General features: G+C 37.6%; 1 protein-coding gene across 2 annotated transcripts; it reads left to right on the forward strand.

Annotated features, from left to right (window-relative positions):
- Positions 1 to 13,672: 13,672 nt before the first annotated feature.
- Positions 13,673 to 17,604, forward strand: LOC147633729 (PI-PLC X domain-containing protein At5g67130-like). Of its 2 annotated transcripts, XM_086804749.1 has the most exons (9): positions 13,673 to 13,956; positions 13,990 to 14,190; positions 14,479 to 14,601; positions 14,898 to 15,035; positions 15,139 to 15,237; positions 15,543 to 15,846; positions 16,066 to 16,289; positions 16,776 to 16,862; positions 17,152 to 17,604. In XM_086804749.1, the coding sequence occupies exons 2-9, from the start codon at positions 14,104 to 14,106 to the stop codon at positions 17,314 to 17,316; spliced, it is 1,227 nt and encodes a 408-aa protein (XP_086660875.1). In that variant the 5' UTR covers positions 13,673 to 13,956; positions 13,990 to 14,103; the 3' UTR covers positions 17,317 to 17,604. The 2 variants fall into 2 exon arrangements, with proteins under 2 accessions (XP_086660875.1, XP_086660874.1); XM_086804748.1 differs by having other exon boundaries at positions 13,673 to 14,190.
- Positions 17,605 to 17,941: the final 337 nt, after the last annotated feature.

Consider the following 17,941-nt stretch of genomic DNA (forward strand, 5'->3'; position numbering starts at 1 on the left):
CATCACATTCACATGTACCCAGATCCATATCACATTCACATCTCCTCTTATCACATTCACATCTCATCTAATCACATCACATCCATTTACACCACATCACATTCATTCAGATCCACATCACATCTTATCACATCCACTTTTAGTACCATTTTCTACTTTAGATACTGATAGGACTTTTCTAAGTTTCTGCCAATTGTTTTTAAAGGTACTTTTTCTCGATCCCATTGAATCTACGTATCAGAGTGTTGTTGAAGGTTTAAAAAGGAAAAATAAACCTTATCAAAATTGAATAGTAAAAATTCAGAAAGAGCATTTAAGTATTGTATTTTCATTACTTAAGCGTCGTTAATGAGAATTAATTCTAAACTTCCATTTACTCATTGGATCCTCGATCCTCCCAGGGGATTCCAAATTCTCTTTTTTGAATAAGAATTATCCAAGTTTTCTCGATGGATATTTTCATATTCTTTCTCAAATTTCTCATGTAAACCATATTCAATATTCTTCTTTTCGAGTAAAAGATTCATGGGATTTACAAAAAACAATTCTACCTATATTTCTCAATAAAATTAATAATGCTTAAAATTTTACTTTTGTTAAATACTTATAATTTGAATTATGTCAAAAATTCCCCTTTTACCATTTAATTACTTGGATCTCAAATATCATGGGAATTCCTTTTTTGTATAAAAATAAATTTACCAAAAATTTATCTTTTACCACCATAATCAATTAATTATGCATAATTATAAAAATTTATTTCTCATGAATATGATGAAAATCATTATTTTTGTATAGGATTTCCAATCCTAGAATATGGTAGGAAGTCCTCTTTTATCATTATGTATAAAAATAAGATATGTATTAATTTCTGAAAATTTTACCATAGCTTCGCTCTATTACTGATAATTCTAAAAAAAAAAATTCTAAAAGAATAAAAGCTTGTAATGAAAATATGATAGTAGTTCCTCTTTTATGCTTAAAATTAAACTATGAATTTAAATCATAATTTTAACCATAAAATTAAACATAACTATGACTATCCCACTAGATTAAGCTAGTTTCAACATTCCTCTTTTTCCAAATTGTTAGGATAATCCATTTCTCATTTAGAATGAATTAGAGTAGTTTTCAACTACTCATCATAAACAATCTAAAAGAATTTACCATTATTTTAATAGCACACAATCGTGAAAATATCATATTCTTAATCTCTAGCTTATCAAGCCTAGAGTTTAGCTTTGAATTAAGAGACTATCATTGAGAAGCATCCTTTTTCAAGGGATTTAGCCATAAAGATGGCCTTTCTTTCAAAGAGAGAGATTTACTTAAAGAAAGCATTACAATTAAGCATAAAGATTAACTTTCTCTTAATTAAACATTAAGATTTTTAGGAAGAGCTTGATTTGAATTAAAACAATCATTTTGAAAGCTTCTCAAGCTTGAGAGGGGTTGAGAAGAAAGTCATTGAAAAATTAAAAAACCATAAAATTTAATTTTACTCTAAAATTTGGCTTGATTCTCTAATTGCAGTGAAGCCCCATACCAATCAATTGGTCCACCAAGAGGAGAAGAGCAACTCCAAGAGTTGTTGTAGAGAGAGAGAGCTCCAAGCTCCCAAGAGAGGAAAATTTAAAGGATAATAAGAAATATGATTATTTTAATATAATACTGGCATGGTATAGCTCCAATATTTTATTGCAATTGACTGAGGGTCTATTTATAGATGAGGGAGGCCACTAACCAAGTCCAATTGGGTTCTAGAATTTTCCAGGTTCACTTTGGACCAGTCTGGCTCCCTTTTTTATTTGGTTTGATCCAAGAGAGAGGAGAGATAAAAATATCACAATTTTTTTGAATTGAAAACCCTTCCACACATGTGAAAGAGGCGCCTATCTCAAGAGTCCCCCTTTCCTTACCAAGGTGTCAAAATGCATCATTATTCTAAAATATCTCATTTTTTTAGTAATATCTCATAATTCTTAACTAATAAACCTTGTACTCAATCAACTCTTCAACTTATGTGTGCATTTACTCATTTTTGGGTATTTTCTTTTTTTCTTTTAGATTTATCTCATCCCATCACTTGGATTAATCCAATTGGCCCATTAGAACCTTAATTGGACCATAATCTAAAAATTTCTGAAAATGTAGACCCTTAGGCTAAGGTCCCTTATACTATTTTCAATTAATTCCTAATGCACATTGGAAAGTTCATTTTGAACTTCTATTTCAGGGGAATCCATTTTAGATACTAGGAGGATTTTAATATCCAAAGATATCTCAATTTTGGATTATCTCTCTCTATACATTTTCTCTCTCTAGGCCAAAACAGGGTGAAACAAGATCTTTCTTCTATTTCAGAGAGTGAATAATTACAAGAACAGAAGGGGAAGTTCTTACACCTTTGCACCTCAAAAGCTGGAGGGAGGAATCTTACACTTGCCATCTCCTTATCCATGGCATCTTCCCATTTCTTATTGCCAATTGCCTGCTCAAAGCAAGTGGGCTCAACCTCCTATATTGCTTTTACCATGTAAGTATAATGATGGGCTATATATCCATCATATCTCAACCTGTCAATAGGGTATCTAACCCTCGTAGACCTGCGTATACCTGGATCACTTGCCAGGTGTCCTCAAAACAGCCCTGGTTCTCCTTACACCAGGAGTAACCACAGACGAAATGCCAAGCTCCTCATCAAGGCTCTGCTCAGAGCCACTAGAGTCACCATCCACATATGAGTGACCTACTGACAGATCAGGCACAAAAGGTTGATCTACCTTTTCCTTTCCTTTCTGTGATACATGTCTACATGCATCATTCACATCAACCTGCCTGACCATGGGCTAACATTGGATCCACTGCTCGAGGACTCCCCAGGTCCACTCAACACCTGTGATTGCTGCTCTACATGTGGTGCAACATTAGCACTTCTTACATCTACATCTTCTATTGCCTTTCACTACTGGTGCATACCAGCTACTCATCTCATCGAAGACATCTCTGCTTACTCTCATCTCATGAGTGGTAGGGTTATAGCATCTATAACCTTTTTGCTCCATAGCATAACCAATGAAGATGCATTTCTCTGCCTTTAGATCCAACTTTGTTCTCACTTCATTAGGAACATGTACATAAATATGCAATACACCCAAACACTTTCAAGTGAGACACATCCAGTCTTATGCCTGTAAACTTCTGTTCACAGGAGTCATACCATGAACAGCACAGCAGTGGGTGTCCTGTTCATAATGTACATAATAGCAGTTGCTACTGCTTCTACCCAAAAGTAATGTGGCATATTCTTTTCAGCCCGTCATCACAGTCAAGGCACGTGCCACTTCTGCAATGTGCCTGTTTTTCCTTTTTGCAACACCATTCTTGCTATACGGAGTGTACCTACACGTAAACTACCACTTGATTCCTTGCTTTCTCAGGAAATTATTGAACTCATTGGAGAAATATTCTCCCCCACCATCTGATCTTAGGAATTTTATTGGGGGGTTTGAGGTGGGTATTGTCATTGAAGAATATGTAGATAAAGCATGCATTAAAACAGGTTTTATTTTGCTATGGAGTGATAAAAAACATACATACACATAAAAATTCTATATAAAAAGGACTATCCAAAAATTTACAAAATCCATGTATATAAATTTGTAGATATGATGATTTCAAACTACCCCTTGAATGCACGTGGTATATATGATTTTTACATAGTGACCACCTCGAGGATGAAGCAAGGGGATCTTCAAAAGTTTATGTAAGCAATAGGAAGATGAGAGTTATAAACATCTTAGTACACATCATGGATATCATCATCATGTATTCATTTAAAGTATAATTGGAGGCCAACTTAAAGAATGGGATCATTATAATCATGTTAGTACACATCATGGATATCATCATCACGTATTGATTTAAAGTATAATTTGAGGCCAACTTAATAAGTTTGATTAGAGGTTTTTTTTTTCAATAAAAATAAAGATCATGGACCAAATTTATGGAATTTGTATACAAACCAAAGGCTTTTTTTCTATAAAAATAAGGATCATGCACTTTACATACAAACTAGAGGCTACCTTGAACTATGATTTAACCTTGTTTTGTTTAAATATTTAAGAATGGGAACAATTGCTAACCGAATTCAACAATGATGGGGATGATAGAAATAAAAGTATGTGAACTTATGATGTGAGATATAAGATAATGCATGAAGTTCTTATGTTTTTCTATTCCCACCTACCTTAGTTTTTGTCTCGTGGAATTGTAACATTAGTTTTTCTATTCTCACCGACCTTAGTTTTTTTTTTCCTTTCACTCAAACATGGAATTGCTACATCATTGAAATTGATGTGGCATTTGAGGGCCATGATAATACAAAGACTGAGTAACAAAGATCTTGGAATTCTTCTTTTGGTAGGGACTAAGCAGCTTCGTAAACTTTGGCCACAAACACGCAATCTTACATATTTAAGCTTTGACTATAGGAAATGTGGGTGCCCTAAGTCATGATGTTATGTAGTGTTAGCTTGCTTGTATAAGTGTTGTCTTGTGAGCTTGAGAAAGAGATAAGATGAGGTCAATGTTGGTGTTGGAGAGAGAGAGAGAGAGAGAGAGAGAGAGAGAGAGAGAGAGAGAGAGAGAGAGAGAGGATGTATATATATATACATATATATAGGTGTGTGTGTGTGTGTGTGTATAGTGCACGCACACACACACACACATATGTACATACATACATACATGTATGTATGCAACACACACACACACACACACACAAAAGTTGAAAAGTACATCCATTTGCTTGGAAGTTATAGAGTACTTGTAGAGAGAGAATGAGAAGAAAAAATAAAATTTTAATATAGATATATGTTGGGATGAAGGTTTTAAGAGAAAGTGTCAAATTTGCAAAAAGTAAATTTTTTTTCGTTTTTTGGCCCCATTTAAAAACGCCCATTAAGTTCGTGATGTGAGGCAAGAGAGAAGAGGGAGATTGGGAATTTAAAAATTCAAAAAGTAATAGAAGGGAATGTTTAAAAGTCAAAAAAGTAAAGAGGGAGGAAAGTTTGTATATTCAAAAAGTAGGGAGAGGGAGATTAATTAGGTATCTTTAGTTTTAGGCCTTATAAATAAGGTAAAGTCTAAGCAAATAGGTATCTTTAGTTTTAGGCCTTATAAATAAGGTAAAGTCTAAGCAAATAGGGGGGATGAAAAGCCTATAAAAGAGTCCAAGAATAGGGTCCATCATTGGCCTTGTTTCTTTAAGCCTCTACATTTTTAGCTTTAATCCCTTAAAATTAAGAATCTTTAGAGGGCCATTTTGGAGTCCAAATGCTTTCTAATGTTGACATGGTTGTTCTTGGAATATTGCATCATGGCTCACTATGATCTTCTTTGCCTGAGGGGGGTCATAGAGCTAATATCCCTGACTCCATGCTATACCCACCTAGAAGATGCATTTCTGGCTTACATAGAAGGGCATTTAATACAACACTCAAATCTCTAAGGTCACAAGCTTCTAAATAAGTCTCAGTAATAAACACAGTAAGGGAACGTATAATAGTGCCACTCTAAACATTGAGTACCACATTGGTTACTCTAGAAATTGAGCACCACATTGGTTACTTTAAACATTGAGCACATTGATTACTCTTGAGAATGTTGAAAGCCAAAATGACGAAAACCATACTTCAGGCTAATTCTTGGGGAATAAATCAGGGAATGAAGATTTAATGCTTCCATCAAGCTTCCATCTCAGAGTGAATGCAAAATCAAAGCTAAAGGTGAAACTAATGCATCCATGATTCCATTTGAGAAGCCTATCAAAGTTTGAATAGATTTTCCTGGGGGAGGGAAATCTATTCAACACTCCCAAGGGAAGGGAATGTTGAACGAAAAAAGTAGTGATTAAGTCCTAGATCCAGTCACAACATCGTATCCAGGGAAGCTTGGGTATGTCTTTAGGACAACCCATAATCACCCCTACACTTTTTGATGTAATACAATGCTAGTCGAGAATACATGGAATTTAGCGTTATTTCCCTATTCTCATTGAGGGGACGTGGCTTTTGGATAAGTAGTTCTTAGTACTCTCTCTTAACCAATCAATACGAACTGTCACCTTAGAACACCCAATAACTACATTTACACTACTCTCAAAAGAAGATAACTAACTCTCAATACTCTATTAACCAATCAATGCAAATTGTCACACCTAGTGATTACATTTACACTACTCTTACAAGAAGAGGAGCCATTTGCCAAAAATGGAACCTTTACCAAATAAACCCATGGACCTTGAAATGCCAGTGCCTCAACTTGACCCTACTCTAAATCTTCTAAAATGTAATGTTGGATTTAAACCATTTGGAAAGATAAACACACTTTAAGCTTAACTTTATCTATCACGTGAACATAATCTCATGACCCTTCCAACTATGGGAACTATTAGGACAACTTACTTTACAAACTCATCCTGCACAGATTCCTTTCACATAGGATATGAATATGCCATGTTTGGGGTACTTTGAACATACAGTCTACATGTAAGCTAACCCCTTAATTGCAAGTTTTTGTGATTGAGTTTGTGTTAGAGATAGACTTAGTTTTGGGATGTGAATGGATTATTGCCACCAATTCTAAACCATGCTTCTCGAGCAATACAATTACCAAAAAGGTCCATAACATAGAGATGGTAATACCATTATGTGATAAAGAGGATCCAAAAAATGTAATCACTCAAAAAAATCCCCACGCTGTTTAGTAATGTCATCATTTACTAACTAGCCTTCCTGAAAGAAGAATGACCATTAGACATTCATGCAATATTAATAGCATCAACATAACTCAATTCTTCCCACAATAAAATCTTCTACTCAATCACGAGGATAAGACCGACATCATAAAGGAGGAAAGTTAAGCCATTTTCGTGTTAATAGGAGTTGCCACTATAATCCTACATTAAATAGCGAAGACAAAGACACAAAATCATGTATGATCAAACTATGAAGCAATAGTGTCCAAATCTACAACTTGAATGGGTGCTTGAAAATGGTCCCCTCGGTAGAACTTATGGCAATTTGCACTTCAAGAGCATGTGGTAGAAATAAGCTAAAATCCATTCCCTATGTGAATGTACTTTATGCATGTATTATGAGATTAAGCATTGTATAAGAAATAAATGAAATAAGAAATAGGCCACTTATAAGACTTGGGTGCTCGGTCGATAACAATTTCAGTGTGTGTAAACACTTGCCTTGTATATAAGTCACTTTTTTCTCTTATGAATAATGCAAAATACTCTCCCATTGTGCAATAGAGCCTTACTCTTACTAATCCTCTTGCTAATTAACTTCTATAATACATGCAAGTGGGTGTGTGTGAGTGATTTAATGTGAGAAGAGGGACGAGGACCCATAGTCCAACATTAGGGTATGACAATATTAGCCCACGGGAGACTGTAACAAAAACTGCTACCCATAGAGGTGTGGAGCTCTTGAAGTGGCATGCTTAAGCTCGTAGTCCAATTTCGGTAGTGTGACCATGCCCACAGGAGACCGTAATAGAAATTGCTACTACCCACGACGAAGGTATGGAGCTCTTAGAGTGGCATGCTTGAGCTCATCTCATCAAAAACATCCCCACTAAAATTATAGCTCACGCAGAGGTAAGCTCTTGTGAATGTGTTTCTGGGATTGATTGAAATGGGTCATAACACAAAGGCACTCTTTACGTCTATCTTGCATAGTGCCCGTAAGAACCTCCCATAAAAGAAGCCAAACAACCCTTATCAACAATCTTCCATATCCTCAATCATCAACAGCCAAATACATCAATGGGGGTAAGATTATCAATAGCAAATCACATCAATGGGTAAGTTAATTGGCTTACAATTCTTATTTTAATTGGCTAACTATTATAGCAGTGAGTAACCACAATTACTCACCCAGTAGTGGAAAGCATTACAAATTTATATGCACCATAGCCTCTTCATCGACATCCTTCGAGGTATGGGAGGGCCACGCTAGGTGAAAGCTTGTGGTCCATGGTCACATGGATTTCCCTTTAAGGTGTAAGCACAATAAGTTGTCCTCAATGACACCCATATTCAAAGCTTGTAAGAAATGAACACCTACAATAATCTCTTTATCATAGAGTCCCACACTTCTCTTGAAGGTAAATGACTTTTTCATTAACCTCACAAGCTAAATGATCTCTTTTATGCCTCTGCAATGATTTTGACTTCAAAAGTAGAGCTACACCAAGAGTCTACATGACTCACTAAAATGCACTTCATTGGTTATCTACTAAGTAAGAGCACAAAATACATGAATACATTAAAAAATAAAGAGTACATGGGATGAAGCATACAGGGACAAATCCAGTTCAAGATCATTTGACAAAGCCTTGCAAAACAATAAGGAAAGTAAAAACTAAGAAGCTACATTTGCATCGATTTAATGTATCAAATGAGGAACTAAGGTTCATTCTGTTGTTTTGACATTTGTTTGAATTCTCCCCCAAATCTTCTCCACCATTATTAACAAGCCTTAGAAACTTGAAATAAACAATGTAAACCTGCTTGGAATTGCCAAAAAAATAAGTGAGCACAACATATAAAAGTAAAATAAGAAAAAGTGAGAGCTCGTATAAGAAAAATGTAATCACTCAAAAAAATCCCCACCATGTTTAGTAACGTCATCATTTACTAACTAGCCTTCCCTATTCCTTCTAAAAGTACAATGACCATTAGATATTCATGCAACATCATTAGCTTCAACAACACAACTCAATTCTTCCTATAATAAAATCTTCTACTCAATCAATGAGGGTGAAACCGACATTATAAAGGGGGGAATGTTAACCCATTTTGGTATTAATAGGAGTTGCCACTATAATCCTACATAAAATAGCAAAGACAAAGACACCAAAATCATGTATGATCAAACTATGAAGCAACACTGTCCAAATCTACAACTTGGATGGGCACCAAAAAATGGTCCCCTTGGTAGAATACTTATGGTGATTTGTGCTCCAAGAGCATGTGGCAGTAAGCTAAAATGGATTCCCTATGAATTTATGTTATGCATGTATTGTGAGATTAAGCATTGTATAAGAAATAAATTGTACAATAAGAAATAGGCCACTTGCAAGACTTGGGTGCTCGATTGGTCACAATTCCAGTGTGTGTGAACACTTATGGCCTTGTATATAAGTCACTTTTGTCTCTTATGAATAATGTGATATACACTCCCATTGTGTAATAGAGCCTTGCTATTACTTCATGGTTTATGGTTTTTTTCATTGCACTTTGGCTATCATCTTGTTTGTTGAAAAATCATGCTTTTCCCTATGCCATCGTACCCAAACATCGTTCAATAGTGACCAAAGTTTGGGAGGGACCTAGAGCAACTGGTTTAGCTCACATTATGATGTACTTAGCTCGCATTGTGGTGTACTTAGTTGATGTTTATATTTTATGAGTTATGTTTTCATTGAGGATCATTACATTTTAGTTGATGTTCATGGTTTATGGTTTTTTTCATTGCACTTTGGCAATCATATTGTCTATTGAAAAATATTGCTCTTTCCGTGTCATCGTACCCAAACATCGTCCGATGGTGACCAAACTTTGCGATCATGTGGGGAGAATCCCCCACATGCTCGTAAAGTTTGGTCACTATATTGGATAATGTTTGATATTCAAGTAGTGCCCAATGTGCATTTTTCAAGTCTCTTACTGCTCAAGAGGCCGTAGAAAATCTTAGTCTTCCCCATGCCGTTGGACCCCATGCTCACAAAGTTTGGTCATCTCATCGGCGGTGGCGGGATGATGTTTTATATGTCAAGTAGCGCCCAATGTGTATTTTTCAAGTCTCCTAGTGCTTGAGGGTCCCTAGAAAATTCCACTTTTCTCCATGCCATCGTACCCAAACATCGTCCGATGGTGACCATATGCTAACTACCTTCTCCAATGCATGCAAGTGAGTGTTTGAGTGATTTAATGTGAGAGGAGGGATGGGGACCCATAGTCCAATGTCGGGGGGGTGTGACAATGCTTATAGGAGATTGCACCAAAAACTGCTACCCATGGAGGTGTGGAGCTCTTGAAGTGGCATGCTCAAGCTCATCCATCAAAAAGATCTCCGTAGTCCAACATGGGCAGTGTGACCATGCCCATGGGAGACCGCAATAGAAACTGCTACTACCCACAAAGGTGTGGAGCTCTTTAAGTGGCATGCTCGAGCTCGTCCCATAAAAAACATCCCCATGACAATTATAGCTCGTGAAGGTAAGCTCTTGTGAATGTGTTTCTGGGAGTTATCAAAATGGGCCATAAAACCCCCCCTTCTTAGAACTCTAATCATTCAAAAAGCTCAAATGAAATGCACCATTCATTGGAACTTACCTTGTTTCTAAGCTCAATACTCTAGAATTCCTCAAGCTTGACTTTTGATTGAAGTTCCAAATCCTTGAACCTCTCTTCCACTACCTTTACTAATGGAAGTCACATTCACCACCGCTCATTCTACTCTCTCACATAGGGAATAGATACGAATTTAATGCATTAAGAAACAAGAGAACTTCTACTCTAAACTCACACACATCATACATAGTAATAGAGCAAGTACACAACCTTAAACTCAATAAGAGCAAAGTGGGATTGTGTCTTTGCATTATGATAAAAATGAGTTATATACAACTTGCCCTTATTCTTACGAAAGCACCCACCAAAACTCAAAACTTACGTAGTGGATCTTGGACATGGTCAACTTTCTCAAAAGATTATAAATTTTATAGTTTCATTACAAACATGCTTGCCCTCATGTGTAACAAAGAGCAGCATGTTAAATAACATGCGCCTACAGATTCTTGAATAGTTTGAATATTTGAAACTAATGTGTCGTGAAGGTTGGTTACACTTTTGAAATATAAAACTTAGTCAAAATACAAGGCATATTTTGGACTTGCATAGGCCTTAAAGTATGTCCAAATGGAACATTTAAATGGATCTTGAAAAGAACTAAGATAATAGCATGCACATGCATTTTGTATAGTGCATGGCACAAGCTCCTAGCATGAAGAGAAATGGAGACAATCTTTAAAAATATATAGTCAAAGGCTAAGAATATAAATCTTGGAGATTTAAAATCCACTTGATAGAATTTTACAATAATAGAATATGGAGTGTGGTCACTAAGATCTTATGCATAAAATTATTTTTATAATGCATAACACAAAGGCACTCTTTACGTCTATCCTGCATGATCATAAAAATTATATGCCAAGATTTGAATTTGCATGTGAAAAAAAAAATATATAGTGATGAAGCCCCACAAGGAACCGACAAAAGGGAGGGGATGGGGGTGTGAAAAGAATAGATAGTAATGAAGCACCATAGGGAACTGATGAGAGGGAGGGGGTGGGGGGTTTGAGGTGGGTATTGTCATTGAAGAATATGTAGATAAAGCATGCATTAAAACAGGTTTTATTTTGCTGTGGAGTGACAAAAAACATACATACACATAAAGTTTCTATATAAAAAGGGATACTTTTACTATCCAAAAATTTACAAAATGTAGATATGGTAATTTCAAACTACCCCTTGAATGCACGTGTGGTACCTATGATTTTTACATAGTGACCACCTCGAGGATGAAGCAAGGGGATCTTCAGAAGTTTATGTAAGCAATAGGAAGATGAGAGTTATAAACATCTATTCATTTAAAGTATAATTGGAGGCTAACTTAAAGAATGGGATCATTATAAACATGTTAGTACACATCATGGATATCATCATCACGTATTGATTTAAAGTATAATTTGAGGCCAACTTAATAAGTTTGATTAGAGGTTTTTTTTTCAATAAAAATAAAGATCATGGACCAAATTTATGGAATTTGTATACAAACCAAAGGCTTTTTTTCCATAAAAATAAGGATCATGCACTTTACATACAAACTAGAGGCTACCTTGAACTATGATTTAACCTTGTTTTGTTTAAATATTTAAGAATGGGAACAATTGCTAACCAAATTCAGCAATGATGGGGATGATCGAAATAAAAGTATGTGAACTTATGATGTGAGATATAAGATAATGCATGAAGTTCTTATGTTTTTCTATTCCCACCTACCTTAGTTTTTGTCTCGTTGGAATTGTTACATTAGTTTTTCTATTCTCACCGACCTTAGTTTTTTTTCCTTTCACTCAAACATGGAATTGCTACATCATTGAAATTGATGTGGCATTTGAGGGCCATGATAATACAAAGATTGAGTAACAAAGATCTTTGAATTCTTCTTTTGGTAGGGAACAAGCAGCTTCATAAACTTTGGCCCACAAACACGCAATCTTACATATTTAAGCTTTGACTATAGGAAACGTGGGCGCCCTAAGTCATGATGTTATGTAGTGTTAGCTTTCTTGTATAAGTGTTGTCTTGTGAGCTTGAGAAAGAGATAAGATGAGGTCAATGTTGGTGTTGGGGAGAGAGAGAGAGAGAGAGAGAGAGAGAGAGAGAGAGAGAGAGAGAGAGAGAGATACATATATATAGGTGTGTGTGTGTGTGTATAGTGCACGCACACACACACACACATATGTACATACATACATACATGTATGTATGCACACACACACACACACACACACACATGAGGGGGACATGGGGAGGGGGTGTACTTAGGATGTAAATTGTAGTGTAAACTCTATTTTTTTCATATATACATTGAGGATGGCTGAGCATATAATGGATGAACAGTATTGCCTAGGAGAGCTAAGCCTATCATTGCCTTTCACCAGATACCTTGACAAAAACCGGTGTTTCTTCTTTGTACTTTTCCCCAAGGAGGAGGGCACATATCTTGGGCTAGCATATATTGCCTCAAAAGCTTGATGGTGGGCAAAAGTAAAAAGAGAAGCATACACACACCAACAACAGATGTAAGCCCACATTTATCCTATTCCTTGATTGAATGGGGGTTTAAATGATGCCCCATCTATGTTTCTTTGGTATGTGCTTATTAGCAGTTTAATTCTTAAGGGTGGCATTCATAAAAGTGTAAAGGGAGCATTGACATGTCAGTAATCAAATGGTATTATGCCTTACATCTTGTGTTGGAAACTTTTTTTGTAGGTCTTTGTGGGAGATGCTTAATTCAAACACTTTCTTTTAAACAGTACGAGTAACCTCACTCGTCTTCGACGGGTAGTAGGCTACTCGTCTCCTCGAACCTCCAAACTGTATCCCGAACCTCCAAATTCTTACCACATAGCATCCGTGTGAAAGCCTACTACCCGTCCACAAACCTCGTCCTCAAACCTCCAAACTGCATCCCGAAACTCCAAATTCTTGCCACGTAGCATCTGCGTGAAACTCTTCCTTTATACTAATATAGAGAAGGTGAGAGCTTTTTGGATAGAGAAGGTGAGAGCTTTTTGGTTTTTTTTGTCTAGAAAGATTAAAAAAAACTATGATGTGGAGACACAAACATTAGGGGCCTCGGTGTGAAGGGGCTTTCTCGGAGTTGGTGTGAATGTGTGGTTTTTGGGAGTTGTCAATGGTGGTTGGGCGCTCTGACTGGCCACAAGGTGGCAAAAAGTGGTTACAGGACGAGGAGTACAAGAATCCAAAGACAAGGCTACCCTACCACTGCTGTGGCGTTGCTGTTGGTGCAGCGTTCACATCAAATTTTTTTCCTTTATTCATATATCGGGGACGATCAAGTCAAGCTATGTGCAGCTTGTAATAAGAACAAAAATGGCACCCCAAAAGCAAGATTACTATCGTCTAACCAACGCTTCCATTAGCATGGCTTACTACGCTAACAACAGCTATTGCCAACACTAATCAACATCAATTAGTATAGTTAATAGCTGGATTTATTTAATCTCCGGCCATAGCCATAGACATAGCCTGCAAAGGTTTGCCTTTCTTGATGCCGCTTTGTGAAAGGAGAGGAGGATGTGGGCTATGGCGAAAATAAAGGAGAGGAGGATGTGGGCTATGGCGAAAATGGTTGATTTTATGCTAATTTTCTCCCCCTAATTTGGCGATCCTTCAGGTTGGCCACTGTTAAATCTAGCATTTGTGTAGCCATGCATACAGAAATCGCCATTTTAGCAGCTTTCCTTCTGCTGTTCTTGGACAAATCCCAGGCTCTTTGCACTCATGGCGACTGCCAGGTATGTTAGAGAATTAAGGTCAATTAAGTAAGCTGATTTTCTACATGATGTGCAGACGTGCTAATCAAACACCTAATTACTTGAAATTAACTATCTCAGTGCCTGAAATCAAGTGCTTAATCATTTGAAAAGAGAGATAAATAAGGACTGGAATTTTAGGATTACGGGCTCTTAATTGCGGCCGTGGGTGATTAATTAAAGGCGGCCTGGTTATATGAAATTGAAGTGATAATGGTGAGTCAACGTGGGGCTTGAAATGATGTGATTAGTGGCATTTTTTTGTTGTAGCTTCGGCAAGTTTGTTCAAAGAGCTCAGATTGTTCAGCGGGGCTCTTTTGCTCGACCTGCGTTGCGGATGAGGACGTCCTTAGCAGATGCCATCGCTATGAGGCCACCAATGTGACTGCCATTGTAAGCAAAAATTATCATTATACTAATCAATCAAACCATGATAAAATCTATCAAATCATGATAATAATCTATTAGATCATTCCATCAAACCATTACACTGAAGTATGAAATTATCATTCTTCATACTGATTTATCAAATTATTGCACCAATTAATCAAATAATTACACTTATTTGTCTAACCAATACTGAGTGTTTGGGTGTTAGCAAGATGTATTCTTATGTGCAATTGGGTTCTATCTGATGAATCATATGTACTGGGGTTCCTTTTTATTTGTATTAATATTGTGTGGTGCAGAGAGGAGGTTTGCCCTTCAACAGGTATGCTTGGCTCACAACCCACAATGCCTATGCCATAGTGGGGGAGCCTTCACACACCGGTGTGCAGAGAATCACCTTCGACAATCAAGAAGATAGTGTCACAGATCAACTCAATGTAATGCTAGTATTTCCCTGCCCTTGCCATCATCACACCACATATCTGTCCTTGTTGCAAAAATTAGTGTTAATTAGGGGGGCTCACTTTCCATGAGTTGCAGGATGGGGTCAGAGGCTTCATGCTCGATATGTATGATTTCCTCGGCGACATCTGGCTCTGCCATTCTTTCGGGGGCGTTTGCTACAACTTCACAGCCTTTGTAAGCTCCTCTTTATCCTATCTTGGCTTTTTTATGTGTGTGTGTGTGTGTGTGTGTGTGTGAGAGAGAGAGAGAGAGAGAGAGAGAGAGAGAGAGATTGTGTATTATATAGTGATACACACATTGAGCACATCTACAATGGTTGTTAGCCAGGTTTAAACCTGGGTAAGGCCTGCACCAACGTCTTCACTACTAGGCTACATGGGTGTAGACATGGCTTTCTCAAAAGTTAAGATTAATCTATATGTGTATTGAGCATGTGCTCTCTTTAAAGCAAAGCCTGTCAATGCTTCATTGTAGCACAGGAGCCAGCCATCAACACTTTGAAAGAGATGGAGGTGTTTTTGTCAGCCAATCCCACAGAGATCATCACCATCTTCATAGAGGACTATGTTAAGAGCACAAAGGGATTGACCAAGCTGTTCACGGCAGCTGGCTTGCTCAAGTACTGGTTCCCGGTTTCGAGCATGCCCAAGAATGGCGAGGACTGGCCAACAGTGACAGAGATGGCGGCGAAAAACTACCGCCTGCTCGTGTTTACATCAGACCGCACCAAAGAAGCAAGTGAAGGCATAGCCTACAATTGGAGATATGTGAACGAGAATCAATGTGGGTATACACACATCTTGCATTCCTACTTGGGTGGGGGTGGGGGGGGGGGGGGGGTGGTGGTACTAACCATGCATTCATTTGAAGGGTGATTATCTTGCTAAGATAAGCTTGTGAGCTTAGTTAAGTACAGAGATTATTGGTTGCTAATTGGATCATGAGTAGCTTGTGAGTAGAACTAGTATTGCAATATTGAGTCATGCGGCTTGATTTTGTTAGATGGGAATGGAGGAATGGAAGCAGGGCATTGCCCCAACAGAGGGGAGTCTTTGCCTCTCAATGCTACAAGCAGATCGCTGGTGCTGATGAATTTCTTCCCAGATGATCCAGTCCAAGCAGAGGCCTGCAAATACAACTCGGCGCCGCTACAGCAGATGCTACCTGTGTGCTATGAAGCTGCAGGAAATAGATGGGCCAACTATCTTGCAGTGGATTTCTACAAGGTAAGCCAAGGAGAAGCAGTTTTGATGTGGATGATGCTTGGCAAAAGGGGGCAGAGAGAGAGAGAGAGAGAGAAAGAGAGAGAGAGAGAGAGAGAGAGTGTGTGTGTGTGTGTGTGTGTGTGTGTGTGTGATGATGTGCTTTCAAAGGAAGGTTCCCACAGACGCATCAAAAAGAGAGAGAGACAGAGAGAGAGAGAGAGAGAGATGATTGTGATGGTGCTCATAAGGCCATCTGTCTTAATCTTTTTTTATTTAAATAACTGTGAAAATGGTCGAATTTTCTCCATTGACTCTCAAAAAAGCTTGCCAGAGACTCTTCTACTTAGAAAAGCTTTATTCAGAACTACAAAATGCTGAGTAATTTGGGAGGGCGTTGAATTAATCTTAGGCGGATTTTGCAGTTTTGGAATTCAAAATTCTGCAATTTGTTTTTTAAAGGGCGAAAATAAATGCAGCTTGTGGTGTGGTGGGTGCTTGTTGTTGTAGAGGAGTGATGGCGGAGGTAGTTTTGCTGCTGTGGATATTCTCAACGCAGGGCACATCTGCGGTTGCTCAGACATCAACATCTGCAAGGTGAAATAATACAAATATTGTTCTTGTTTATTTGTTTAGCAAAATGAGGCATTCAACATCTCGTTTCTTTTTTAAGCTTTCTGGGTGTGTGTGTGTGTGTGTGTGTGTGTGTGTGTGTGTGTGTGTGTGTTTTTGTTGGTTGGTTAGGGGCCTCACTTGTATCATGATGTTTTGTTTGTGGGGTTTCACCCCACAATGAGGTTTCCCATTGTGGGGTTTCACCCCCAATGAGGTTTCCCACTGGTAATATAAGAATTACTAAAAAAAAAAGTGTGTTTTGGTTGGCCAGCTTGATTTGCCTTCCGGCGTCTGCAACACCACCACCACCGTATCGGCTATTGGGGCTCCTGGCACACCATTGGCCAATTCAAATGGGCCTGGGAGCCAAAACAAATTAAAAACCTTCTCCTCCTCCTCGGCTCTAACGTTGCTCTCCCTCTTTCTCGTGTCATAATAATCTTACTTTTACCACTGCTTCTTTCACATGCATTTTTACTCCCATGGCAAACTAGTCAGTCGCGTGTGTGGAAGCCACAACAACAGATTATACTTCATGACTTCGATGAGAATGATGTGCATCATTGTGGTGGAAATGTCCTCAAAATTGTCTTTATGCTTGCTTCCATACCAAGTCATACTTCACCACACCTACCTTCAATCTTCTCTTGTAAACCACCACAAACAAATCTTGGCCCTTTAATATCATTACATCACCAAGGAGTTAAAGAGACATTTGACTGAAGTTTTCTGTGTCCAAAATGAGGTGTACAATGAAATTAAACCCACCATTGGTATTATAATGATTATGCTTTTTTCATACACAACAAATCAATGTATATACTAGGGGTAAATATTTGTTTATGTGTGTGTAACATTTTTGGCATCACTTGGGTGTACAAGTGACACAATGTCATTGAGTTAGACATTCACATTTCTGCTCCAAACAATTCCTAAGCTCTTTGGTGGACAAGCTCTTCAACCATTAGGAATTAATATAGCATTCCATTGAATCTTCTTCTCCATCAACATTCACCGAAAAGCAAGTTGATGTTACATGATCATTATCATAACCTCCACCT

Source organism: Cibotium barometz, chromosome 11 (genome assembly GCF_041138505.1).
Source record: "Cibotium barometz isolate CiBa-2024 chromosome 11, ASM4113850v1, whole genome shotgun sequence".
NCBI lineage: Eukaryota > Viridiplantae > Streptophyta > Polypodiopsida > Cyatheales > Cibotiaceae > Cibotium > Cibotium barometz.